The sequence below is a fragment of the Microcaecilia unicolor genome, chromosome 10 (genome assembly GCF_901765095.1).
Source record: "Microcaecilia unicolor chromosome 10, aMicUni1.1, whole genome shotgun sequence".
Lineage (NCBI taxonomy): Eukaryota > Metazoa > Chordata > Amphibia > Gymnophiona > Siphonopidae > Microcaecilia > Microcaecilia unicolor.
Window position 1 is genome coordinate 28,076,459 of NC_044040.1, and position 27,722 is coordinate 28,104,180.

Sequence of the window (27,722 nt, forward strand, 5' to 3'; positions counted from 1 at the left end):
GTAACAGAGACTTATATGCTGAGAAAAGCTACTCCTTAAGCTCCTTTGCTACAACAAAGTCCCTGAGGTTACCTATTTAATTCTACCTTTCCCCAAGTTTAAAAACAATTTCCCAGCAAATTCTTACCAGTGAAGAGCTCTCTGGAAGTCCTCTCACAGCACCTCTTCTGGACTCATATCTCATACTCAAGCCTCATCCCTCATCTCTTATGCCTGTTCCGTCCAACCCTGCACTTACTTCTCTGCTCTGTTTCTGTTGCCGAGATATTTAGCATTCTGTCATTTTGACTGTCATTACTTCTGCTGGTAGGTTACTTCAGCTATCTACCACGCTCTGTAAAACAGCATTTCTCTGTTTCTCAACGTCCTCATGAAGATAAAACCACCAGAACAGAACATAATACTCAAGATGGGGTCTCACTAGTGACCCAAAAATGTGTGTTTTCCCAGACGTTCTAGGGCCTTGAACCACTGCATTTTCTCTGATGTTGTAATAATGGATATTTGAGCTAGCTCAGAAACTATTTCGCACTAGCCCCTGCAGATTAATGACTGTGCATATTTTTTTTTAGATTATCTTTATGAAGTAGGAACATCTTCAAATTAGTTTTTGCTTATTATTTTAAACAAATATACTAAGGTAAAATTATGCCTTACCAAATAATTTTCTTTCCTTTAGTCGCAGCAGATGAATCCAGAAACCGGTGGGTTGTATCCATCTACCAGCAGGTGGAGATACAGAAAACTAAATTGAAGGCAGTGATTCCTGATAGCTAGCTCCCCCATCAATTAGTGTAAGTCTCATCACAAAGCATAAGGAAAAACAAACAACTGTAAACCTTCCTCGCAAACCCATAACCGCAGCCCAGCAGTTGACTCTAGCGTGACGACCTTTGGCAAAATGTAAGGAATCTTTTTTTTTTTTTTGTTATACCAACTGTGCCTCAAAAAGACTTAAAAGGTACAATAAAGAACCCGGCTACAAACCGAGCAGAAATTCACAACACGGCTGAAAACCAAGGAGGGATCCTGGATTCATCTGTTGCGACTAAAGGAAAGAAAATTATCAGGTAAGGCATAATTTTACCTTCCTTAGCCTCTGCAGCAAATGAATCTAGAAACTGGTGGGATGTACCAAAGCACTCCCTAAATAGGGTAAGAAGCCACCGTTCCCTGAGACAAAATCACCAGAAGTGGAGTGGGAGTCTTTGCGCCTTCCCACGATTGATTCTTTGATTACGGCGGTAACTAGGGGACTACGTTGCCTGTTGAAGGAGGCAGGGCTCTTAAGGATACGTAGGATCGGAAGTTGGAATCTGCTTTAAAGATATCTTTTGAAGTGGCAGCGTTATGCTTGCGTCAGTCTGCGGGTCCTATGCGGCTCGGGCGTGCCTTTCCTGGGTCCAGAAAGTGACTTCCTCGGAGGAGCTGGTGGCGGCCTTGCCTTCTATTGAATCTGGCCTAGCTTACTTGGTGGATTTGCTGTATGACATTCTTAGGGCATCCGCAAAGGAAATCTCCCTGTCGGTGACTGCTCGCTGTTGGTTATGGCTTCATCATTGGTCGGCGGACATGGCGTCTAAGTCTCGTCTGGCTCATTTGCCGTTCAAGGGCAAGTTGCTGTTTAGTGAGGAGTTGGACAAGATTAAGGATCTGGGTGATTCTAAAGGCCGGCGGTTGTTTGAGGATAAGTCCAAGTCGGTTTCCCGTGCAGGGTCTGCTCGGGCCCGGTTTCGGGATGCAAGGCGTTATCGCCCTGGCAGGGCTGTTGCTTTTACTAAGCCGCGTTTTTCTCAGAAACAGCAGTCCTTTCGTGCCCAATGATGGGGCCTTGGACCATCTCCCAGGCTTGATAGGGGGTTGGCTGTCCCTTGTTTTGGGAGAATGGGCAAGGGTTACTTCAAAAGAGTGCTACAGGTCATCCGAGATGGCTACAAGCTAGAGTTTTGTCGTCCTCTGAGGGATTTTTTCGTGGAGTCTCCTTGCAAGTCACTTCAAAAGATGATGGCAGTCCGAGAGACTTTGGAGAATCTAAGGTGCTTAGGAGCCGTGGTGCCTGTACCGGTGGCACAGCGGTTTCTTGGCCGTTATTCCATCTATTTCGTTGTGCCAAACAAAGGAGGGTCCTTTTATCCGGTGCTCGACCTCAAGGGGGTAAACAGAGCTCTGCAAGTGCGGCATTTTCGCATGGAGATTCTTCGCTCTGTCATAGCGGCGGTGCAGCCGGGGGAGTTTCTTACTTCCCTAGATATCAAAGAGGCTTATTTGCATATTCCAATTTGGCCGAATCATCATCAGTTTCTCCGGTTTGCCGTTCTAGGGCAGCATTTTCAATTTCAGGCTCTTCCCGTCCGGTTGACAACTGCACCCAGGACCTTCTCCAAAATCATGGTAGTGATAGCGGTGTTTCTCTGCAAGGAAGGGGTGCAAGTGCATCCGTGTCTCGACGATTGGCTGATCAGGGCACAGTCCTTTCAGGACAGTGTTCAGGCAACGGACAAGGTAGCCAACCTGCTGCGTTCATTGGGTTGGATCATCAACATGGAGAAGAGTTGTTTGGGGTGCCTTCTCAATCCCTGGAGTATCTTGGGGTGCTTTTCAACACCCGATTGGGCAGAGTGTTCTTACCGGAGAATCGGAAGCTGAAGCTCCAGACTCAGATTCAGAACTTATTGTGCATTCCAGCTCCCAAGTCCTGGGATTACGTTCAGGTGTTGGGTTCCATGGTGGCCACTCTGGAGGTGGTGCCGTGGGCAAGGAGCCACATGAGACCACTTCAGAGGTCCTTGTTGAGCCATTGGTCTCCGGTGTCGGAAGATTACTTGGTTCGTCTTCCCTGGGAACCGGAGGTCAAGCTGGGGTTGCGTTAGTGGCTGAGTTCCGACAAGCTGGGACTGGGGATGCCCTTGGCAGTCCCAGAATGGATAGTAGAGACTATGGATGCCAGTCTTGTCGGGTGGGGAGCTCATTGCCAGGGTCTTACGGCGCAGGGCTCTTGGACGCCAGAGGAAGCTGCTTGGTTCATCAATCGGTTGGAGCTGAGGGCAATTCATCTAGCATTGCAGGCATTTTACCAGATCGTAGGAAGGAAGCCAGTGCGGGTTCTTTCCGACAATGCTACAGCGGTGGCCTATGTCAATCACCAGGGGGGGCACCAGAAGTGCTCCGTTGGCCAGGGAGGTGATGTGTCTGTGCCTTTGGGTGGAAGAGCACTTGACTCAGCTGTCGGCGGCACACATAGCCGGATCGTTGAACGTTGAAGCGGACTTTCTGAGTCGGCATGTGTTGGGCCTAGGGGAGTGGCAGCTTTCTGATCAGGCATTTGCTTTGATTACCAGCCGTTGGGGGGTCCCGGCTATGGACCTTACGGCGCGCGCGGACAATGCCAAGGTGCCTCGCTTTTTCAGCAGAGGCAGGGATCCCCAGGCTCTGGGGATCGATGCACTTCTTCAGCCTTGGCCTCAGACGGATCTCCTTTACGTGTTCCCGCCGTGGCCCATGTTGGGCAGGATTTTAGGTCGGGTAGCTCGACATCCGGGACGCGTGATTCTGGTGGGTCCGGATTGGCCAAGGCATCCATGGTACGCCGACCTTGTTTGTCTTCTGATAGACAGCCCGTTGCGGCTACCTGCGCGTCGGAATTATTGCATCAGGGTCCCATCGTCGTGGAGGATCCATCCCTGTTTGGTCTTACGGCTTGGCTATTAAGAGGTCGAATTTGAAGAAAAAAGGTTATTCGGACAAGGTTATTGCCACTATGCTGCGAGCAAGGAAACGCTCCACCTCGACGGCGGATGCACGTGTGGCAAATTTTTGTGTCTTGGTGTTCGGCAGCGGCGATATCATCCTTTTTGGCTTCAGTGGCCTTCATTCTGACTTTTTTGCAGGAGGGTCTTGAAAAGGGGCTGTCTCTGAACTCGCTTAAGGTTCAGGTGGCAGCTTTGGCATGTTTCAGGGGTCAGCTGCGAGGGTTGTCTCTTGCCTCGCACCCGGATATCATTCGTTTTTTACGGGGAGTTAATCATCTATGTCCGCCGCAGCACTCAGTGTTTCCTTCTTGGAGTCTGAATTTGGTGCTGCGAACTTTGCAACGGCCTCCTTTTGAGCCTCTCTCTGTTTGGTCAAGGATTTGACTTTGAAGACGGTGTTTTTGGTTGCAATTTCTTCAGCAAGGAGAGTTTCCGAGATTCAGGCGTTATCCTGTAGAGATCCCTTTCTGCGTTTTACGGAGGCTGGGGTCACTTTGCGGACGGTTCCATCTTTTTGCCCAAGATTGTCTCGCGGTTTCATTTGAATCAGCAACTTTGTCTTCCGTCTTTTCGGAGAGATCATCCTTCTGAGTTTCGCGCTCTCAGGTGTTTGGATGTGAAGCGAGCTATCATCCGGTATTTGGAGGTTACAAATGACTTCGTTGTTCGAACCATCTATTTGTGCTTTTTGCAGGTCGGAAAAAAGGGCAGCAAGCTTCTAAGGCTACAGTAGCACATTGGGTGAAGGAGGCTATTGCTTCAGCGTGTATCGCTTCGGGAAAGGAACCGCCAGCACAGCGGCGAGCTCATTCCACTAGAGCGCAAGTGACCTCAATAGCAGAATCGAGGTTGGTGTACTTGGAGGAAATTTGTAGGTCAGCCATTTGGTCGTCGGTGCATTCCTTTGTTAAGCACTATCGTATGGATGTGGCGGCCAGGGCTGATGCTGCATTCGGAGCTTCGGTTCTAAAATCTGGGATCTCTGGGTCCCGCCCTGATTAGAAACTGCTTGGGTACATCCCACCAGTCTCTGGATTGATCTGTGGGACGCTATGGAAGGTAAAATTACGTTTCTTACCTGATAATTTTCTTTCCATTAGTCCCGACAGATCAATCCAGAGTCCCGTCCTAGAAATTTCTGCTTATATTGTTTGTCTCAGAATAGGTTTCAGGTTTGCAGTTATGGTTCAAGTTCGTTTAACGTTGTTCGTCAGGGTTTGGAGCGAATCTATTGTTACAGTGACCTGCACGATTTCCTCCCGCTTTTTGCGGTAGCAGGGTATGTTGAATTTGTCTAAAGACAGAAGAATAACTCTGTGTACATCCGTATGCTGCTCTAACCTCCTTGTTCCAGACAACGTAAAAAAAAAGAAAAAAAAGCACCACCAGAACTTATGGGACCTAATACAAGAAAGAAGATATGGTTTGTATGGCCTCGGTATTTAGGAAAAAAAAAAAAAGATACATTAGATGTCTGAATGTCTTTATAAAATAAGCTCAAAATAGGCACCTACATGGTTGTCAGGACTGCTAGTTATGTGGTCCAGCTTTTATAATATCTATATTTATTGTGACAGACACAGGGGGTCCCCAATTAGAAGAGGTAACTAAGATGTTCCCCCTATATAAAATATAGGGAGGTAATTGGCTGAGGAGCAAATGGGTGGTGACTTCTTCCCTTTTCCCTGCTTGTGTTTCCTGGGCAGGAAAAGGGTTTGGGGGCAAAACGAAACTGGACTTTGTGATTTAAATTGGGTCTCCCTTTTGTTGCAAAAGTGACTATGCTGAAGGAAGCTCTGGATGTTTTGCATTTTGTTGTTTGAATCTTAAGGCACCTGACTCAAAACTGTTTGAGGACAGACAATACTAAATTTGTATAAGCAGCGAGAGTGCCTAATTTATCTGTTCTATCTACTGAAGACTGGTGGGAATCTTGCAAATTTTTTTTTTTGCAAGGACATTAAAGAGAACTCTAAGGAACTACTGAGAGTCATAATAGCTCTTTTCCTTTCCACTTTACCCTGACTGTATGAGTACCCACGAAGACAGACCTAAAACCCCTGGTGAGCTGTTATGGGATTATTATTATTAACATTTGTATAGCGCTACCAGACGCACGCAGCACTGAACATCCAACTTAGAGAGACAGTCCCTGCTCAAAAGAGCTTACAATCTAAAAATAAGACAGACAGACAAGACAATTAAGGACAAGGGAAGTACTGGGTTAGAAGGAACAAGGGGAGGGCAAATTGAGTAGTGGTTAGGGGCCAAAAGCAGTGGTGAAAAGGTGGGTTTTTAGCATAGATTTGAAAACAGGTAGAGATGGAGCTAGATGTACAGGCTCAGGAAGTCTATTCCAGGCATAAGGTGCAGCGAGGGAAAAGAAACGAAGTCTGGAGTTAGCAGTAGAGGAGAAGGGGGACGACAAGAGAGATTTGTCCAGTGAGCGGAGGTCACGGGGAGGAATGTAGGGAGAGATGAGAGTGGAGAGATAATGGGGAGCTGCAGAATGGATGTATTTAAAGGTCAGTAAGAGCAGTTTGAACTGTATGTGGAAGCGGACAGGGAGCCAGTGAAGTGACTTGAGGAGTGGGCTAGTGTGGGTATAACGATTTTGGCGGAAAATAAGTCGTGCCGCAGAATTTTGGACAGACTGGAGAGAAGAGAGATGGCCGAGAGGAAGACCAGTGAGAAGTACATTACAATAATCCAAGCGAGAGGTGACAAGGGTTTGGATAAGGGTTCTGGTAGCGTATTCAGAAAGGAAGGGGTGAATTTTGCTAATGTTGTACATAAAGAAACGACAAGTTTTAGCGATTTGTTGCATATGTGCGGAGAAGAAGAGAGAGAAATCAAAGATGACTCCAAGGTTACAAGCCGAAGAGACAGGGAGGATGTGAGAGCCATTAACAGAGATAGAGAAAGGGGGAAGAGGGGAGGTGGGTTTAGGGGGAAAATGAGAAGTTCAGTTTTAGTCATGTTTAGCTTCAGATGGCGTTGAGACATCCAAGCAGCAATGTCAGACAAGCAGGATGAAATTTTGTCCTGGATTACGGTTGTGATTTCAGGGGTGGAGATGTAGATGACTTCCTTTTGAGGTCCTTGGTGGTTAAATAACTCTGAGCCCTTCAGAGCAAGAGTGGTGATTTTTTAATGTGTATTTACGCCCTCCAAGATACATGGTGTAATTTATTTCAATATCTTTATGCACCTGCTGTCCCACTGAATATAGATGCACTTTCATACTCTCTATAATAATAATAATTCAAGTTTATTTTCTTTCATGACTGCAGAGAATCAGCAGAAAAAACATGTTCTGTGCAAATGTAGTAAAAAAACTTTACTGTTTCCAGAAAGCTCAGAAATTTCATTCTATTCAGTAATCCACACAATCATAAGGCCCATTTGTGTGATATGGTAAACTTGCCTGCCATCGGAAAAGAGAAGATATTTCTTTTTTTATTTTATGAATAGACCACACATAAGCATATTGTTCTTATTTACAATGTCCCTATGTCAATGGAGAGATCCCCTATTTCATGACTGGGTACTTTTTTTTTTAATACCTGCAGTATCTGTAAGCACCCTTTAACTTCAAATAAATCTGAATTCTATAGAAAATAAGTACATTCTAAGCAAAATATTCTACCAATGTATCTTTATAAGGACATGATACGAATGTTTGCTCAATGTTCTATTGCTTATCAGCAGAGAGCTCTAGAAGCAGCACTGCTTGCACAAAGTAAAAGGTCAAACAAATTCAGTACAGGAATGAACACTGTGCTTGCTTTATCAATCCATTTTTCAACTGTACAAATAATCAATTGTTAAGGTAAACCTTTCCCCTTAACCTCTTCAGTTTTGCTTTTGCTACTCTTCTACTTGTGAACACTATTGTTCATCAAATCTCAAGATCATACAGTTTAGCAAAAAGCATGTACTTTATAAGACATAGTCCCCTTTCTTTGGCAAAGAACAATACTTTCCATAAAAGTGATATGGTTTTGATTGTATTCCAGGGCAGGAAAACACAACAAAATTGTAATCATCTGATACTCTCAAATGAAAAAGAAGTATGGGTATTTGCATAACATGTATCCATTTATAATCATAACCAGTAGAGGAAACTACATTGGAAATATTGGCAAAACTAGCAAATCCTTAAAATGAAGAGTTTCACCTACTGGAACATAGCCATACTGGGTCAGACCAATGGTCCATCTAGCCCAGTATCCTGCTAACAGTGGACAATCCAGGTGACAAGTACCTGGCAGAAACCCAATTAGTAGTAACATTGCATGCTACCAATCCCAGGGCAAGCAGTGGCTTCCCCCATGCCCATCTCAATAACAACCTATGGACTTTTATTTATTTATTTTATTGCATTTGTATCCCACATTTTCCCACCTATTTGCAGGCTCAATGTGGCTTACAAAAACCTGTTATGGCATCGCCATTCCAGGGCAGCAAATACAATTGGTGTTACAACAAGATCAGGGATGAGAAAAAGACCTATACAGACAGTTATAGGAAGATACCTATCAGAATAGGGTGAAGTGGTGCAGTGTTATGATTAAGTTATGGATTCCCATTGTAGGCCTTGTTGAAGAGATAGGTTTTCAGAGATTTGCGAAAGTTAGTTATTTCATTAATCGTTTTCAGGTCAGTTGGTAGCAGATTCCAAAGTTGTGTGCTCATGTAGGAGAAGCTAGTCACATGTGTTAGCGTGTATTTTACTCCTTTACAGTTGGGGAAGTGTAGATTAAGGAATTTGCGGGCTGTTCTTTTAGCATTTCTGGGAGGCAGGTCCACGAGGTCTAGCATGTAGCTCGGGGCATCTCTGTGGATGATTTTGTGAACCATCGTGCAGATCTTGAATGCGATACGCTCTTTCAGTGGGAGCCAGTGAAGTTTCTCTCTTAGGGGTTTTGCACTTTCATATTTTGTTTTGCCAAATATGAGTCTGGCTGCGGTATTTTGGGATGTTTGCAATTTCTTGATAGTTTGTTTCCTCCAAGAACTTGCCCAAACCTTTTTTAAAACTTAAGATACACTAACCATCATTACTACATCCTCTAGCAACAAGTTCTAGAGCTTAACTATTTTTTGAGAGAAAAAATATTTCCTCTATTTGTTCTAAAAGTATTTCCATGTAATTTCATTGAGTGTCCCCTGGTCTTTGTACTCTTTTCGAAGCTAAAGAGACCTAACCTCTTTAGCATTTCCTCATAAGGGAGGAGTTCCATCCCCTTTATCATTTTGGTTGCTTTTTTTTTTTTACCTTTTCTAAATTCTGCTATATCTTTTTTGAGATACAGCAAATAGCAATTGGTGCTTTATTTCTTGATACACCACTATTTAACTATGGTATTAAAAAATAACTACTGAATAATTTTAACTGTATAGCTTGATTAGAGAGACTTTACTAAACACAAATATTGCAAGATTATCATCCAATATTTGCTATTTTTACTTACATAAAAAATGGAGAAAGAAGCAGGATGGGGAAAATAAGGGAGAGAAACTCATAGCTAGTATGTGTCCCTGTGTATATACAAATCTAGGACTAGGTCATTATTTACAATTATAATGTGATCCCCAAGTATTCCAAGGGAGTAGCTCTGTCATGAAGGAAGTGTAGGATCTGGGGATGATCACATTTGATGATCTTTAGGTAACCAAGCAGACGCAGTGTTCTCCCAGAAAGTTTTGCCAGCCAGGTGGCATGAAGGAGTAGCTGGTTGGAGGTTTGGGAATACTGTGTACTACTGTAACATTTTCTGTAAAGTTAGCCAGGCAGTCAGTATCGACCGCAGCTTGGTGGGACATTTGCAAGGAAATTCCAGAAAAGAGTCTACTATCCGACGAGTAAATTCTAACTTGTAGCCATCTCTGATAACCTCCAAGACCCATTCATCGGATGTTACCCTGGTCCACTCCACCAGGAATAGGGACAGTCTGCCCCCAATAACCAGCTGGATATAGACCAGGGCCCCATCATTGGGTGGACCTGGCTGCGGGCTGGTTTCTGTTACCGGAAAGGAAGGCCCGCCTGTCACCTCAAAAGGGCTGAGGCCTCCGAGAAGATCTTGCTCTCTGAAAAGAGGCCCCGCTACCTAGACAGTAATGCCATGTATCCCTAAACTTAGGTCTAGGTCCCGCCGGTCGTACAAACTTGGACCTGTCCTCCAGGAGGCGCTGGCCCTTAGAGTCACCAAGGTCCTTCACAATCTGTTCTAAGTCTGTCCCAAACAAAAGCTTTCCCATAAAAGGAAGCTTTGCTAAACGTGATTTAGAGGACACGTCTGCAGCCCAATGCCGCAACCACAGCCAGCGACGCGCGGTGACCGCTAGGGAAACATCCTTCACCAAAGCCCTCAAAAAAATCATAAGATCATCCGCAAGGAAGGCTAAATCAGACTCCAAGGCCGGCAAGACAGCCACAAAATCTTCGAGAGGAGGCTTTCTGTACCCACGATAAGCATGCCCGCGCCGCATAGGAGCCACAAACTGAGGCCTGCAGGGAAAGGGCAGCTACTTCAAAGGACAGCTTCAAGCAAGTCTTCAACTTACGATCCTGAGGAACCTTGAGCGCCATGCCATCCTCCACAGGGACAGTGGTTGTCTTAGTGACCGCTAGGATTAAGGAATCCACTGTAGGGACCTTCAGCGCCATGCCATCCTCCACAGGGAGAGTGGTTGTCTTAGTGACCGCTATGATTAAGGAATCCACTGTAGGGACCTTCAGCAAGTCTAAGTCAGGAGCAGGTAGCGCGTAAAGATGCAACATAGCCTCGAGGAAACCGCCGAAACTATCCCCTGCGCTTTCTGACTCACCGGACGCTTGAGGGGAACCCCCATTGCGGGCTGACGGTGGCAGGACTCACACTCCCCCGATGCTGATCTCCGGCCCCCACATCTGGAGCAGCGCTTAACCGCCTCTGAAAGCACTGACATGCTCCACAAATGCCTGCTCCAAAACTGACTCGGCAAAACGTCTAGTTCCTCTGTATGATTAAACAAAAACAAAGACTCTTACCTTTTTTTTTTTTAGTCAGGAGAGAAAGGAAACACCTGATCAGGCCAACAGCCCTGGGCGACGGAGGAAAGGTAGGGGGAGACTGGGAGGGAACTGGCACCACCAGGTGTACACCACAAGCTGCAAACAGCCACTCAACCCGTCTGTGCTAAACTAGGCCCAAAGGACACCAGCAGCTGCACAGAGATGTCCCTCCACCTGCTAGATAGAGAGAATACTGAGGTTCAGCTGGTTGCACAGGTCCACACATATAGCAAACCTCGGAGGTTCTCTCTTTCTCCACCTGCTGGCAAAGGGACACAACCCACAAGTCTCTGGATTGATCTGTGGGACGCCATGGAAATCTAGACTGATGAAGTATGAATGATACTGAGGACTGAGATAAATCCAAAGTAAATAATACAAAAAATGAAGTCCACTATTTACAAAGCCAAGCTACACGATATCACCGTATGTTCTAACAGAAAAAGAGAAACACATCTCAAATCCCCAACTAAATCCTTTAAATAAAAAAAGGCTACAACTCCAGAATCATCTCCAGGAAGACGGTTTCTTTACTTAATACACTGAGGGCAAAACTACTGCAGTACAAAAAACAGGAAAACCACAAAGCAAGTACTCCTTGAAATAGCACACAATTAAGATCAAGCAAAATCATAAAAGACCTTACAGTCGTTGGTTCTGGAGGATGAGTCACTCAAAGAATATTTCCTGCTCCTTCAATACTAACCTTGAGATAATCACTTAATCTGAAGCAAAAATTAGTGATAAGTAAACTTCTAACAGAAGCTCAAAAAGAAGAGAACTGCGGAAATTCTGCACAAAAATTTTTAAAAAAATTGAAAATTCTGCATATTTTATTTGTGTGGTATTCTACCATCATAAGATCCGACATCCTGCCAACACTTTCTCTCCTCATGCTTCACCCTTCTCTACCCTGTCTTGCTCCAACCACAGTTCTCTCTATACACCATCTCTCTATATTTGTACTCCAACACACACTCCCATTCTGCAACCCCGCCTTAAGGCTTACAGCCATCTTGCCCCCACCCTCAGCTTGCTTCGTCTTTCTTCCATGCCCCAATCACAAGGCAAGAGAAGTGGAGAATAGCTGTGCATTAGGCTGCATCTTCCTCTGCAATCCTAGGCCCGACTATTCACCTGAACCTCCTCCTCCTGGTTCCAGGATTTATGTGAGGGAGGGAGGAGGGATAGAGGAGAGCTGCTACTGGTGCAAAATTCAGCACAGCAAGGGAGGGAGGAATTCTACTCAAATTCTGTATTGTGCAGAATTCTCCCAGGAATAATATAGGAAGGACAACTAAACACCAGGGAATCCTACCCACACTCCTTTCATATATTATATAATATTCAATGCAAAAAATGTGAACAGGGATTTTATATTGCTGAAGAAGACCAGAAGTTAAAAACAAGAAATAAAACTTACACAAACACAAGATCACACACCATAGAAAAGACCACGTTAACATCTGTAATGAAAAATATTTTTTAGGATCAGACTACTAAATCAATCAACTTATTAATATGATACATAGAGAAATTCAAACAATCCAGGAACATACTATTTTTCAAATTGAGGGCCCTGTTTACTAAGATGCACACGCTAACGCTAGAGGCACCCATATATTCCTAGTGTTTCTAGTGTTAGCACATGCTAAAAACATTTAGCGCGTCTACAGCATAGCTTAGAAAACAGGGACCTAAAAGATCAAATACCAAAACTAGCAAGGAAAAATTAAACCAAGACCTGGGAACATTTTTATTTTTTTTTTAACTCATACAGCCCAACATACTAAACCACAGAATTTTCTAAAGGCTACAGATTAAATTCTTCAAAGGTTTGCCATGGATGTAAATGAGGTGCAGAACAAGCTTTCACAAGAAACTAAGGGGGTCTTTTACAAAGGTGCAAGCTAAAAATTCACATGCGCTAAATGCTAGGATGTCCACAGGCACATAATGAGGTCTCAGCGTTCAGTGTACGCTCATTTTTAGCATGCACTAAAAACGCTAGCGCACCTTTGCAAAAGGGGTCCTTAGTTAAAGCGGAGCTGATAGAAAGACAAATAACTCTGTAGTTTGTTTTTCATTTTGTTTTGATTGCAAAAACTGACCTACAAAGGGTAACAAACTGGTTTTTCCAAATTCTGAATCCACCTACTGCACTGCATGATACTTATTGCAGCAGCTGACTAATTTAGAATTTGAGTAAAATTTCTCAAGCACGCTGCAAGTGAAATGTTACTATTTGTAAAGGCTAAAACATGCAGCATCATACAAATAGCTCTGAATCATTTTGAAAAAATACTATAAGTACACGTGAATCGAGATAGCTTCTGATCATTTTATCAAAACCTTGTTTCCCTTTTAGACAGTAACTGGAAGTTTAGGATTCACTTGCATTTTCTGGCAGTGTAAACTTTTGTTCATTCTGTTTTCAGACCTGATGAAGTGAGTATTACCTCCTGAAATGTAATCAAGGAACATATTAAATTAGTCCTTTAAAACTTATCACCTTATATATTTTCATTCGTTAACCTACATTTGCATGTTTTTAACTGGATTGATGCGCATTTAAAGTCAAAAGAATCAAGACTAATTTAAACCTCAGCAGATCCATGCTATTCTATGCTCAGGCTATGCTCAAATACACACAAAAAAAATTAACTAGACTAGACTGCTGTACATATACTATTCTCAGAAAGCCATATATGTTTTAAAAAAAAACAAACTGCTTCCCTGTTATCCTCAGACCTAAGAATAACCAGCCACCTGTTTCTGTGAAAGCCTAACTGGCCAAGAGGTTGGGTGCTGGGTTAGTAACAGTGAAGTTGTGGGTTCAACTCCCACAGTCTCCAATTGATGAGCAGCAGGTAGTTTTACTGACTGGATGGGTCATATGGCCTTAATCTGCCATCATGTTTCTATTTTTTTTTTTTTTTTTTAATGTTGGGCTGGCAAAGCAGCCTCGAGTCTGGTGGTAGCCTGACTGGAATATAAAGTCACCTGGACAAAGCACAGCTGTAATCAGGTTAAGGATATTCCTTAATGCTTCCTGATTGCATTTTCTCACTCTGGGTAGGTCATTCCTGATTGATACTGTTTGTTATGCATATTTCTGTAACTAAAGACTATCCTGCTTATAATCGAAATAGAAAAACGCCTATATTGTGACCCAAATCGGGAGACAGACGTTTATCTCACAAAAACGAATAAAGCGGTATAATCGAAAGCCGAATTTGGACGTTTTCAACTGCACTCCGTCGCGGATGCGGACAAAGTTGATGGGGGTGTGTCGAAGGCATGACGGCGGAACTGGGGCGTGGTTATTGGCCAATCAGAGATGGGCGCCTTTCGACGATAATGGGAAAAAAATATGCGTTTTTAGCGAGAATTTAGGGCACTTTTCCTGGACCCTGTTTTTCCACGAATAAGGCCCCAAAAAGTGCCCTAAATGACCAGATGACCACTGGAGGGAATCGGGGATGACCTCCCCTGACTCTCCCAGTGGTCACAAATCCCCTCCCACTACAAAATATGCCGTTTCACAACTTTTTATTTTCACCCTCAAATGTCATACCCACCTCCCTGGCAGCAGTATGCAGGTCACTGGAGCAGTTATTAGGGGGTGCAGTGGACTTCAGGCAGGTGGACCCAGGCCCACCCCCCCCACCTGTTACACTTGTGCTGGTAAATGGGAGCCCTCCAAACCGCCCCCCAAACCCACTGTGCTCACATGTAGGTGCCCCCCTTCACCCTTAGGGCTATAGTAATGGTGTAGACTTGTGGGCAGTGGGTTTTGAGGGGGATTTGGGGGGCTCAACACCCAAGGGAAGGGTGCTATGCACCTGGGAGCTGTTTTACCTTTTTTTTTTTTTTTGTAAAAGTGCCCCCTAGGGTGCCCGGTTGGTGTCCTGGCATGTGAGGGGGACCAGTGCACTACGAATCCTGGCCCCTCCCATGAATAAATGTCTTGGAGTTATTCGTTCTTGAGCTGGGCGCTTTCGGTTTCCATTATCGCTGAAAAACAAAAACGCCCAGCTCAAAAAAAGATAAACGTCCATGTTTTTCGAAAATACGGTTCAGTCCGCCCCTTCACGGACCCGTTCTCGGAGATAAACACCCATGGAGATAGACGTTTCCGTTCGATTATGCCCCTTCACATAGACTACATGCTAAAACAGTATGCTTTCTTTTTGAGAAGATAGGAAAAATAACTGACTTAAGTCTCTTACGTATTGCATGGTAGAAAAAAAACATTCACATTGAAAAAAAAAACAACTTCTTGGAAAGAGCATGCACATAAGGCTAATTATATGAATATCATATTAAAAAGGTTAACTCCACACTAGAAATTTGCCTGAATATTTTTTAAAATTTATTTGACTTGAGCTCACTCATTTCACTACTTGCTCCAAGCGAGTTATACCGAATTACGACAATAGGCATTTTCCTGTTGCTGGAGGGCTTACAATCTAATCCCTCCTCCCCTTTTACAAAGCCACACTAGCAGCTGCCGGTGCAGTAATGCTGATGCAGCCTATTCAAAGTGAATGGGCTGTGTCGGCACTACTGCATAGCTTTGTAAAAGGGGTTGAGGTAAGTGTGTAACTCAGGCAATGGAGGATTAAGTGGTTTGCCCACAGTCACAACGAAAGGTAATGGGTTTTGAACCTTTGACTTCCCAGGTTCTTAGCCAGCTGCTCTAACCACTATGTTATTCCTGCACGCCAAACGTTTGCAAGTGCATACTGGTGCTGTAATATTTAGCAGTTAAACAGTTACAGCTGGGCATTGCCATGCAAAGAGAGCACGCAAGTACACATACACACACACCCTATTACAGGCCTTACCAAGCACCTGCCAATGGGCAAGGCACTCATCCTGGCTCAACTGTAAGGGCACGGTCTGAACCCCAACAGCATGTAGCCAATGAACTTAACCTCAATGACCACATACTGTGGACTGCAGCCTAGTGGGTCAGACCCAACACCAAACCTTTTTGCTCTGGAGAAATGTATTCCTCCTGACTCAATGTTGGGCAATGGCCTTGGCCCAAACCCCAGGAGCAGCCGACCAAAGGACTCGGTTTCAAGGACTGCAGCCTAGGGAGTGAGGCCCAACACAAAACATGATGTACCAGCCTGAACTATACCACCACCTGCTGGAGGTAAAGAAATACTGAAGAGCTATTGATGGATCTTTCAGATATTCTGTTGAGTTCTTTATGCCAGCCTTCACAAGATAGGACTTTAAATCTTCACCACATCTTTTGCACTTTTGAGGAGGTATTTTTTGTTCTGGGTTTTTTTTGGGGGGGGAGGGGGAGAAGTTATCAATGCAGGCTACCATTAAGATGAGTTATTTTAGCACCAACTCATGCTATTTTAGCACAATTCCCATTTTATGCAATGAGACCTAGTTACTAATATCGCAGGGTAACAGTAAAATAGCCCATCTTAAATGGTAGCCCATGTTGACAACTTTTATGATGATTAGGATTTATGTTTGTTGATATTTGTTTTTTCTCCTTTGTTTGGTGTTTTGCAAAGATTTTCCTTTTTTGTAATGTAACAGGCCTCAACAAGCTTTTATTAAATTGAGGAGCCAGCCCAAAAACCTGGGAGCCAGCAGTTAAGACCTCTCTTGCTTCACCTTCCCTATTCCATCTAAACTGCAGAGGTGCCAAGATACTCAGTTCCAGGCTGGAGATTATAGGACAGTCCTGGTTTTGAACTTACATCCCAAAGCAGTATAGGATTTGTAGTGCTTGATCTTGCCCATTGAAATCAGTGCTGCAAGTCTCATAATGCACCAGGATGGGGTGGGAAGAAATACAGGACTGACCCACAATCTCCAGTCAGGAACTGGGTAACATCTCTGAAACTGCGCACAGTGAATTTTGGGGGTGGGGAGGGGTAGAAATCCCTTCCCAGATCAGCAGTAGTTCTTTTACAAACTGTTGTTTTCCTATTCTGGGTCTGTGGGCAGTAAATCAGTTCCTTAAGGTGCCTCTACAAATCACTGGTGTACGACAAAAGTGTATACATCCACCTGCTGGAGATAGAAAATATCAAGTAGCTGGACTGGATGCCAAGAGAAAGAACTGAAAACTGAGCTGAGACATAGGTAGTTGTAAACACAACTATCCCACAGGTTCTGGAATAGTGGGAAGAACAGCCACGGAAGATGCTACTGACACTCCTGGGACACAGGAAACCACCTGCCAAGAATCGAGAGCTGTATATGTCAAATGTGAGCACAGCCGAGTCTGAAGCTAGATCCTCCAGTCCTTGGTCAAGAAAACATCGTACCAGAGCAGTCTGGGACAGGACGAGGTGGCTCATTTGAAGGATGACCATCCAGCCCAAGGATTCCAACAGCGAGAAGACCCAGGAACATTGACTCTCAATACTCGTCTAGAGCGGGGTGCACTCTGATACCGTCCTTGCAGAGAATGCCGCAACACTCCCAAACGTAGGAAATGGTGCATGAAGCAGTAGCCATACCGAAAGGCAAAGCCTGGAACTGAACGTGAGGGCCCAGAACAGCCAAACAGAAACCACAGGTGATGGGGCCAAAGAGGAAAGAGCAGAAACGCTTCCTAGAGAAGTGCTGGGAAGAATGCTAAATTGAAGTAGCCCTACAATATAGCTAGCTGTCCAACACAAAGAAAGTGCAAAAGTGCAATAAAAGCCTTAGACACACTGCAACATACAGATAGCTAGAGTGCCGCTAATACAGTGGAAGCTGAAGCTGGTATGTAATAGCTTGACCATTGTTACAGTGCAATACTAGAAGAGCAGAGCTGCTGTGGGAAACAGTCACAGCTAACCTTTGGACTGTAGCATAGTGTAAGCTGTCCCAGCTATGCTATGAACTGCTTGTCAAGGCAAGCAATATGGGATAGTGAAGTAAAATTTGCCTCCCACGAAAAGGAGCCGAGTGACACAGCTTCTAATATGATGCACAAACCAGCCTTAAACCTGTGACCTTTAGGTTGAAAGCCAGCCATCTTCCAGAAAAAATTTATATATATATATATATATATATATATATATATATATATATATATATATATATATATATATATATCAAAAAATAACAATATGTAACACTCCTACAGAACCATGGAGCCAACAGCACTAAGCCTAGAAACTCCCTTGTAAGTGTGCAGATAAAAAAGAAAACCTACAGCACCTGGTACTCCCAGGCAATCTCCCATCCAAGTAGAAACCAGGCCCAACCTGATAATTTTCTTTCCTTTAACCACAGCAGATGAATCTAGGAACTGGTGGGTTATGTCTGTCTACCAGCAGGTGGAGATCGAGATAAACAAAACTGAAGGCAGTGATGCCAGACGGCCAGCCCCTCTCTCAGTTAGTATATGTCATTTGAAAGCAATAAGACCTCACAAATCATGTAAACCACAGGCTTCAAAATGGTCTCTTTCCCACGGAGAAAGGAAACATCTTACTTACTCCGCTGCCAAAAGATGCTAAGAAAAGCACAATGGACCTAACCAATTATCGCCCAGTAGCATCTATTCCGCTCATAACCAAACTCATGGAGGGCATAGTGACGAAACAACTCACTGAATACCTAAATAAACACTCTACTCTGCATGAATCTCAATCAGGATTTCGGTCAAATCACAGCACCGAAACTGTACTAATATCCGCAATGAACTCATTCAAACAAGCAAATGCAACTGGTAACATACTCCTCCTACAATTCGACATGTCCAGCGCCTTCGACATGGTCAATCATGGAATACTATTACATATACTAGAATACTTCAGAGTAGGAGGTACAGTTCTCAAATGGTTCAAAGGATTTCTGACCACAAGATCATACCAAGTAACAACGAACGCGGACATATCACCCCCATGGATACCTGAATGTGGAGTTCCCCAAGGATCCACCCCCCCTCTCACCAACTCTTTTCAACTTAATGATGATACCTTTAGCCAAACTTCTAGCCAATCAAAACCTCAACCCCTACATATACGCAGACGATGTCCCGATTTACATCCCGTTCAAACATGATCTAAAAGAAATCACCAACTAGATCAACCAAAGCCTCCAAATCATGCACTCCTGGGCGGATGCATTCCAGCTAAAATTTAACGCAGAAAAAGCACAATGTCTTGTACTCACCTCACAACACAACAAAAACAACTACTCCACCATAACCATACCATACTGTTCTCTCTCCATTGCACAAAATCTGAAAATTCTTGGAGTTACCATTGATCGAAACCTCACACTCGACGCTCACATGAAGAACATGACGAAAAAGATGTTCCACTCCATGTGGAAACTCAAAAGAGTAAAACCTTTCTTCCTGAGATATATCTTCCGTACCTTGGTACAGTCAATGGTAATAAGTCATCTGGACTACTGCAATGCACTGTACGCTGGCTGCAAAGAACAGACTATCAAAAAACTCCAAACAGCCCAGAATACCGCCGCCAGACTCATATTTGGAAAAACTAAATATGAAAGTGCAAAGCCCCTAAGAGAGAAACTTCACTGGCTCCCACTCAAGGAACACATTGCATTCAAGATCTGCACGATTGTACACAAAATCATTCACGCAGATGCCCCAATCTACATGCTAAACCTCGTGGACCTGCCTCCCAGAAATGCCATAAGATCATTCCGCAAATTTCTCAATCTTCACTTCCCCAGCTGTAAAGGACTAAAATACAAGCTGACACACGCCACCACCTTCTCTTACATGAGCACGCAGTTGTGGAATGCATTACCTACAGCCCTGAAAACTATTGACGAAATAACTAACTTCCACAAATCTTTGAAGACACATCTCTACAAACAAGGCCTACAAAGAGAACCCATAGCCTACAAAACTACCTCATCAACCCACCCAGTTATTAAAGTCCACCTTCTATACTATCCTGCCTTAACACCTTCCTTCTCTTTTCCCTTACTTAATCTTTCTACATTACTATCTGATATCCTGGAATGACTATGTCTTAACAAAACTCTGTAAGCCACATTGAGCCTGCAAATAGGTGGGAAAATGTGGGATACAAATGCAATAAATAAATAAATATCCAAGGCAAGAAGAAGAAAAACAAGTAGAACTCAGTAACCATCCTCACTATAAAAAACAGAGAACCAAATAACGAAAACATGAAGCCGAATCCACTTGTCATATGAACTGAAATCCGTACAGTGTTCATATCTCTGTCTGAATCTGTAAGAGCGAACACAGAATGAAAAATGCAGCAATTCGCACGGAACGAACAAAGTCGGCTCAGAGGGAGGGATCCATGATTCATCTGCTGCAGTTAAAGGAAAGAAAATTATCAGGTAAGACATAATTTTACCTTCCATGTCACCTGCAGCAGATGAATCCATGAACTGGTGGGACGTACCAAAGCAATCCCTACTTAGGGTGGGAAACCGACGCTCCCCGCGCCGATACCTCTGCCCTGAAACGCGAATCTTCTCGAGCGGCTACATCCAATCTGTAATGCTTCGCGAAGGTATGACGGGAAGCCAAAGCTGCGCGACAGAGCTCATCCAGAGATAAAATAGATGTCTCTGCCTAAGAGGTCACCTGCGCTCGAGTAGAATGGACCTTCAAAGCTGGCGGAGGCAGCCGACTGTGTAAATTATACGCCGACACAATGTCCTGCTTAATCCACTGAGCAATGGAAGCCTTGGAGGCCGCCTCACCCCTCTTCGCTCCAGAAAGAAGCACAAAGAGATGATCAGAGAGCCGAAAATCATTAGAGACTTGCACATCCAAAAAACGAAGAAACGCAAATTCTCCCGGATAATCCTCTTTTCTAAACGAAGGAAGATAAAGAGTCTGATTGAGGTGAAAGGCCGAGACTACCTTAGGCAAAAACGACAGTACCGTTTGAATAGAGACCCCATCATCAGAAAACAGCAAAAAAAAAAAAAGGATCTCAGCAAGACAAGGCCTGAAGTTCCGAAATCCGTCGAGCAGGAAAGCGCGCTCTCGGGAGAAGGTAAGGGCCCCTCTAGCACAGAAATCTTAGCGCACCCGGCGCTGCAGAGACCCGCCACCGACCATTTCCCACAGCGGGAACAGTGCTTCACAGTCTCTGCTGCCATACTGTCCCGCCCGAAGGGGGAAAAAAACGGCACTTACCCAGAGCTGAAAGAGAAGCGCGGGCCCTACAAATGAAGAGCCGAGGAGGCAACGCTCCGGCTCTGAAGAAAGGCAGAAAACAATACTGCTCTCAGTAAAAATTCCCCTTCACTTTTGTTTTATTTCTTTTTTTTTTAGTGAGGAGGTAGGAAAAGGGAAGAGAGCAGCAGAAAAGCCTGTAATGAGAAAATATGGGGTGAATCAGGGACCCGATATTTTCTGAGAAAGGACAATTGGTCAAAATTGGCTATGTGCAGATTCACCAGACTGAGTGCCTTGGAGGCACCCATGGCTGTCCTTTTAATCTGCTGAAAAACTTGGTTTTCAAAACAAAAATAATTTTTTGTGAGGGCAATGATGGCGAAAGTAACAATGAGGCGACTGGGGATTCTATAATGTGTTGTTCTTTGTCTCAGATATTTTTCTATAATGGTAAGGGCTTCAATCTACAGTATATTAGTGTAAAGTGACTCTATGCCAATAGTTACCAAATGAATATCAGACAGGACACCATCAAAATCTTCTAGTAAATTAATGATATGTGCAGAATCTCTAACATAGGATTTGATTTTTGGAACGAATGGTTTGAGAAAAAAAAAAAATCTACAAAATCAGAGAGAGGTTCTAAAAGAGAACCATTAGCAGATATAATGGGTCTTCCTGGAGGTTCAACAAGGGACTTGTAGATTTTAGGAAGAATGTACATCGTTGGGGCAACAGGAAATTCCATTGTCAGAAACGACTTCTCCTTTGTTGTTAAGTATACAGCTTGTTTTTTAACCTCATTTTTTAACTCTTCAGTAGGATCCTTACGCAAGGGTAAATACACATGAAAGATTTGCATATAATGGAAGCAGTGTATGCAAATCAAGTTTATTCATATTCCTTGTGGATAGCCTGAAAACTTGACTGGCAAGGGGTACTCCAGGACTGGACTTGGGAAACACTTGAACAGCCTTCCAGAGTAGGTGGTAGAAATAACTACAGTAAGTGTAATCAAGAAAGCATGAAACAAACACAGAATCTCTCTGGGCAAGGACAGTATTGTACAAGATTGGTCTGTTGATGCAATGGGCGGACTGGACAGGCCATATGGTCTTTTTTTTTTTTTTGCTGTTATGTTATGTTTCTATGTACCTACAGGAGAAGGAGGGGCATTCTTCATCTCAAGCTTCACAAAATGTATCGAACGATGCAAGACCGGGTAGATTCTCTTTTTACCACTGTATACTATGATGAAATTATCAATCATCATCACCTTGAGTTTAATGCCATCTTATTACTGTTAAGAGACCCACACATAAGGCACAAACTGCCCGATGATCATAGGTAAATGAGGATGCTAGAGGCCACTAGCACCTGCATTTTACCTTTGCACCCATGATCATCGGGCAAACAGCGCAGCTCATTTAAATTAGATTTAACTGAGCTCTATGATATTCCATCCCTATGATCAGAGAAAAGCACTCTGATCATAGGGGCGGAATAGTGCCTTAACCCTATGCCAGCTCAGTACTGATATTAGGGTTAAGGCTCGGTTCCCATCCCCCACCCTGTCCGAGTCAGGCAGCCCAGGTTGTTACTGTCAACCCAGGCTGCCACCACATCCTGGGGGTCCATTGGACCCTCGTCATTGCTTCATCCCTGGTGGCCCGGGGGGGGGGGGAAACGACACCACCTTCAGTATGGAAACTCTCTGTAGCACACCATGCATTCAAGCACCAGCATCCTGTCAGAGTTCTGTACATCCTACACCCTACCTCACACACAAAAAAATCCCTGGTGGCCAAACTGGGCTGCCAACACAACCCCCCACTTACTCTGGTATAGCATCCCCCTCCCCCCATACCTCCTTGATGGAGGACAGAGTAGCACACTCCCTCCAATTCCAGTGCTGCCTTCAAAATGGCAGAGCTAGGCGGGCGTCCCTACCATATAAGGGAAAAATGGGGGAGGGGGGTTGGCCACTAGACCACCAGGGCAGGTGAGGGGTTGTGTTGGCAGTCCACTTGGGCAACCAGGGATTTTTTTTTGAGGGGTGTGAGGAGAGGTTACAGGGGCTGGAAATCCATCAGATCTCCAGTCCTCTGTGCCTTGTGTCGGAGTGGGGGGGGGGGGGGGTTAGGGGAACTGGAGGTCCAGTGGACTTCCAGCCCCTGTGTCGCTGTCTGGGGGAGTACTAGGCCACCAGGGATGAAGCGACGGCAGGGGCCCGGGGTCCAATGGACCTCCATCTCCTGCGTTTGACAGGTCCGGGCTTTTGACAGCCTGGATCTGTCAAACAAGTGTTGGAGGACTGTACCTGATCGTACTTTTACCACTATGATCAGAGCTAACAGTGTGCCTAAATTTGCATGCTATTAGCTCTGATCATAGGGGTGTTATTGCCCTGCACTGTTTGGAACAGCATGGGGCTTCTGATCATCAGGGCATAACATTGCTATTAAAACACATTATTTTCAATATCGTGTCAAGGATTACCAGAAAACATATGAATACAGTGATTCAACATCACCACCCTCTCCAACAACAAAAAAAAATCCTAAACTGAAACCCTCCCTTCTAATACATCTATTACAAGTCAGAAAAAAAAAACATAGTTATTTGATCATTCCTCCTATATTACGATTCAATATTATACTGAAAGATCGATTAAACTTTATTCTCATAGATTATTACAATTCTCCCAACATCAACAGGAATAATAAAATACAACTGTAGCCAACAAAGTATATATCATGGGAAGGCCTATACGGGTTGCCACGAGACTGTAAACTGCAAAAATCTTCCACATTCCAGCCCATTTGCAGCTCTCAATCCCCATGAACCAGAATCTATTAATAGGATGCAGTAAAAAAAAAAAAATTCCCTTGCAGTGCGGCCTCATTTGCCTTTTAAAGATGTCAAACTGGCTCGCTCCTCACTCTCAACATCCAAAAGGCACAACGTGAAATAAAAGGATCTTACAGCAAGCACCCCATTAAATACAGAAGAGAAATGCTGATCTTTCTCGGAACTGTCGGTTGAGATCACCGTGCCTTAACTTAGGCTTTGAATAACTGTTGTCCCTCCCTTCCATACTGTACACACACAGCCTCCAACACGCTCAGTACAAATAATTTCACCTAAAGTCCCTGAGATTGGGGGGCAGGGAGGGGGGGACACCACCTTCAGTATGCAAAGTCTCTGTAGCACACACCGTGCATTCAAGGGACAACAAGCAGCAGCAGCAGCAGCATCCTTCCTGTCACAGTTCTGTACATCCTACACCCCACCTCCCACAGTTAAGCGACTGTAGGCTAAAAATCATGGTCTACCAAGCACAAAGCAGACTAGCAGGGGTAAACGCTGACTAGGTCCGTCAGAGCTTTAACTATCAAGCTCAGGAAAAGGATTTTATAAACCCCCCAGATTGTACCCTGTTCCCCTTTAAACCCCGGGAGAAACATTAGCGCCCCTCTCTCCCTCAATAAAAGGCAGCATTGGGGTAGGTAGGGGGGGAGAAAGAATTCGTTCCTTACCGAGATGCCAGCGCCGCAGCGCGGCGGCACGAGGCGTACGGAGTGAAAGGCAGCACTGAGCAACCGTCTCTCCTCCTGAGCGCGAGGCAGAGAAAAACACAGAGCAACAGCAGCAGGCGCTAGAGCGCAGCCGCTGCGCCTCGAGCTCGCAAATCCGAGCAGACACAGGCGAAAGCGAAGAGGATGGAACCCCCTTGTTGGCCGCTTCCAACCAGCGGGGGGGGGGGGTTGGAGGAGGCAGAGAGACGTCACTCAATCCTCCAGCCACCAAGGACGCTGGTGTTAAAAGCTCAGCCTGTAGCGTGGTGGGACACTAAAGCGTCAACAACTCCATGGTTCCGGCCTCTTGCCTGTACCTGGTAGGCGGAGCTTCTGTTGATTGTTGGCCGTACTGGCCAATCTTCAGGCGTAGAGTGCGGAGCGTCCTGACAACGTTCAAATGTGGACGTGCTGCTGTAAAGAGTTCCGCCGCGGCGCAGAGCGATCCTGGAACGGAAGGAGCGAGCGAGCGAGTCGAAGGCGAGTTGCAGCTGGCTGCCTGTGTATATATATCATGTGATCCAGCAGAGTGTGGTAAGTGACATGTCTTCTGTGGTGAAGAACAAGGGTAGTATATACCTGGTGTTTTTTTTGTTTTGTTTTGCCTGGGGAGTGTATTGATCTGTGAGCAAGTATTATATGGGGGCTGGAGGTGGTGGCACTTGAGACTACTCTGTATGTGTTGCATTTTCTGAGGGCTGGCCTAAGGTTATTTGTGAAGACAAAAAGAGAACGCAAAAAACATAAATTGCTGTCTTCGCCCCCCCCCCCCCCCCCCCCCCGCACAGTCACCTTGATCTCCCCAAGATTCCATAAGCGGATTCTATAAGCAGTGAAAATACTGGTAAAAGCAACAGAAATGCATTTTCGTCCCTGTTTTGATAAATACAAAATTAGAAAAGATATGCGTTTCTAAAAGAGCAAACATTCATGAGCAGCTTGCCGTCCTCTTCTATCCACCCCTTCTATCCATGTGCTGCATGTTCCCCTTTTACCTCCCCTCTCGCCACTTTTTTCCAGCCCCCCTCGCTCCCTCCCTGAACCCACACTCCACCCACCCTTTTTACAGTACCTGGCAAGATCCCAAAACAATACATTTTATGCTGCTTATCCTAGAAATATGGCACTAGCACTTATATACACTAAGAGATACGAATATTTAGCAAGTTTAGTGTACTATCGGAGGCTGGGGGCAGTCAATGATTATATAAATCGGCACTAAATCAGACGCTTGCTAACAGCATGATATTTTGTGCCTACATGAGTGTATGAGACATCCCCTACTTAATAGTACATCCCACATTAATCTGTCTTTATACCACCTAATTGTTGTTGTATATATCCTAAAAATATGTTCCTTCTCCTTTCCGTCCCATTTGTGTCAGTATTAAGCCAGTGGTTCTCAACTACAATAACTGAATCTTGCCTTCATGAACAAAATTAATCGTATAGTTCAAAACTTACAAAATAAATGGGCTAAGTTTTGTCCCCATCTGTTTCTATATCCTGCCACAAAAAATTTATTTGGTTTCTAGTAGGGCTATCATGAAGCATTTTCTGCTGCAAATAATTTCTTAAAAGTTCCATATTGCCCACTGGAAGAGGTGAGCAATATGGAATACTTTTTCTCAATGTTGAAGACATTAAGGGCCCCTTTGACTAAACTGAGCTAGCATTTCCCTAGAGCAGCAGTGCTGACAAACCCCATTCATTTTGAATGGGTTCGTAGACATTGCCACACAGTAATCACTACTGCGGTTTGGTAAAAGAGGCCCTAAACTTGTTGCTAGGGGTATCCACTTAAATCTACAATTCTTTCGTAGAGGTGAAGAAAAACGTTTTAAGTTTCATCATTGTTGTTTGAAGGCAAGCTGATAGATCAAACACCTTCTGATCCTTGCATTCTCTTTTGTTCTAGGTCCTGTTTTTCCTCACTGTTGGAAACCATCTTGAAGCTGTTTAAATGAGAATGTCCTTGGCACAGAGAGTGTTGCTCACCTGGCTTTTCACTTTACTCTTTTTGATTATGTTGGTGCTAAAGCTGGATGAAAAAGCGCCATGGAACTGGTTTCTTATATTTATCCCAGTCTGGATATTTGACACCATACTACTGGTTATGCTAATTGTAAAAATTGCTGGGCGTTGTAAATCTGGATATGACCCTAGGAATTGCTCACTTGCCTTGAAGAAAAAGGCCTGGTACCTGATTGCAATGCTTCTGAAGTTGGCCTTCTGTCTCGCCCTCTGCGCTAGACTGGAACAATTTGCAAACATGAATCTGTGCTTTGTCTTTATTCCATTATGGGCCTTATTAGTTGGAGGTATGGTTGAGCTTGGATATAATATCTTTTACGTTAGAAGAGACTAAATTGCATAACAATGATAAAACACTTCACATTAGGCAGAAAGATGGCCTGACCTGTTAACATCAAAGGAAGATTAAAAACTAGCCAAGGCAAAGTTGTAGAATCAACTGGAGTATCAGAACAGGACTGCTTAGAGATCGTGTATGGATATTTTTCCCCACAGAACTTTGTGTGTATATTATAATATGTTACTTGTAAATAAAATATTACTGATCTGTTTTGGTTGCCGTGGACTTATTAGAACGCCTTTGCAACAACTGTATCCTACCCCTTTTGATAAGGTTAATTTAATATAATTTAACATGCCTTTGTATTCCTCTTAAAAGCAGCCTCAAAGATGGGCTTTTAGCCTTGCTTGCTAACTCCTAGTCACCTGTTCAATATCCATGCCTCTTTTAATCATTTTCACAATAAGTAATTCCCTAATCCCTTATTTGTCCTGCTGGTCTCAAATAGATTGTAAACTCTTGTCGAACAGGGATTGTCCATATGTGCTTATTGTACAGCACTGCGTACATCTAGTAGTGCTATAGAAATAAGTAGTAGTAGATAAGTAAAACATTTTATATACCTCTGTTATAACACGGTTACAACAAAAATCCATCATCAACTCTCCAAACCTATACACCTTAGAAAAAAAAAAGAAACTCCTCAGACAAGGTGTTCAAGCACGGGGAGCAGTCCCTTGTAAAGTACATTTCCATCTGGAAGCTAGTTTAAAAACCTTTACTGCAGGAATAGCCAATTAATTCATGTTGAGATCTTAATGGCGGGGGTGGGGAGAGGAAATTCTAAAAGTAAGGCTTCCAGATTCCCTTGTCCAATCCAATGAATGGC

The 27,722-nt window shown here is 44.1% G+C and overlaps 2 protein-coding genes across 5 annotated transcripts in view; one reads left to right on the forward strand and one right to left on the reverse strand.

Annotated features, from left to right (window-relative positions):
* PHTF2 (putative homeodomain transcription factor 2) overlaps positions 1–24,680 on the reverse strand; it is a 225,666-nt gene extending 200,986 nt beyond the window's left edge. For all 4 annotated transcript variants that reach the window (XM_030215752.1, XM_030215753.1, XM_030215755.1 and 1 more), the window contains exon 1: positions 24,481–24,680. The gene's annotated coding sequence lies outside the window, so the exon portion shown is untranslated. The remainder of the gene's footprint in view (positions 1–24,480) is intronic.
* Positions 24,681–24,941: 261 nt separating this feature from the next.
* On the forward strand, positions 24,942–27,103 carry TMEM60 (transmembrane protein 60). The gene is made up of 2 exons (XM_030215756.1): positions 24,942–25,053; positions 26,438–27,103. Exon 2 carries the CDS (start codon positions 26,483–26,485, stop codon positions 26,885–26,887), a length of 405 nt encoding a protein of 134 aa, XP_030071616.1. The 5' UTR covers positions 24,942–25,053; positions 26,438–26,482; the 3' UTR covers positions 26,888–27,103.
* Positions 27,104–27,722: the final 619 nt, after the last annotated feature.

What these genes read in the sequence shown, in the direction of transcription:
- TMEM60 (XM_030215756.1), top strand. Translation starts at nt 26,483, where the DNA reads ATGAGAATGTCCTTGGCACAGAGAGTGTTGCTCACCTGGCTTTTCACT.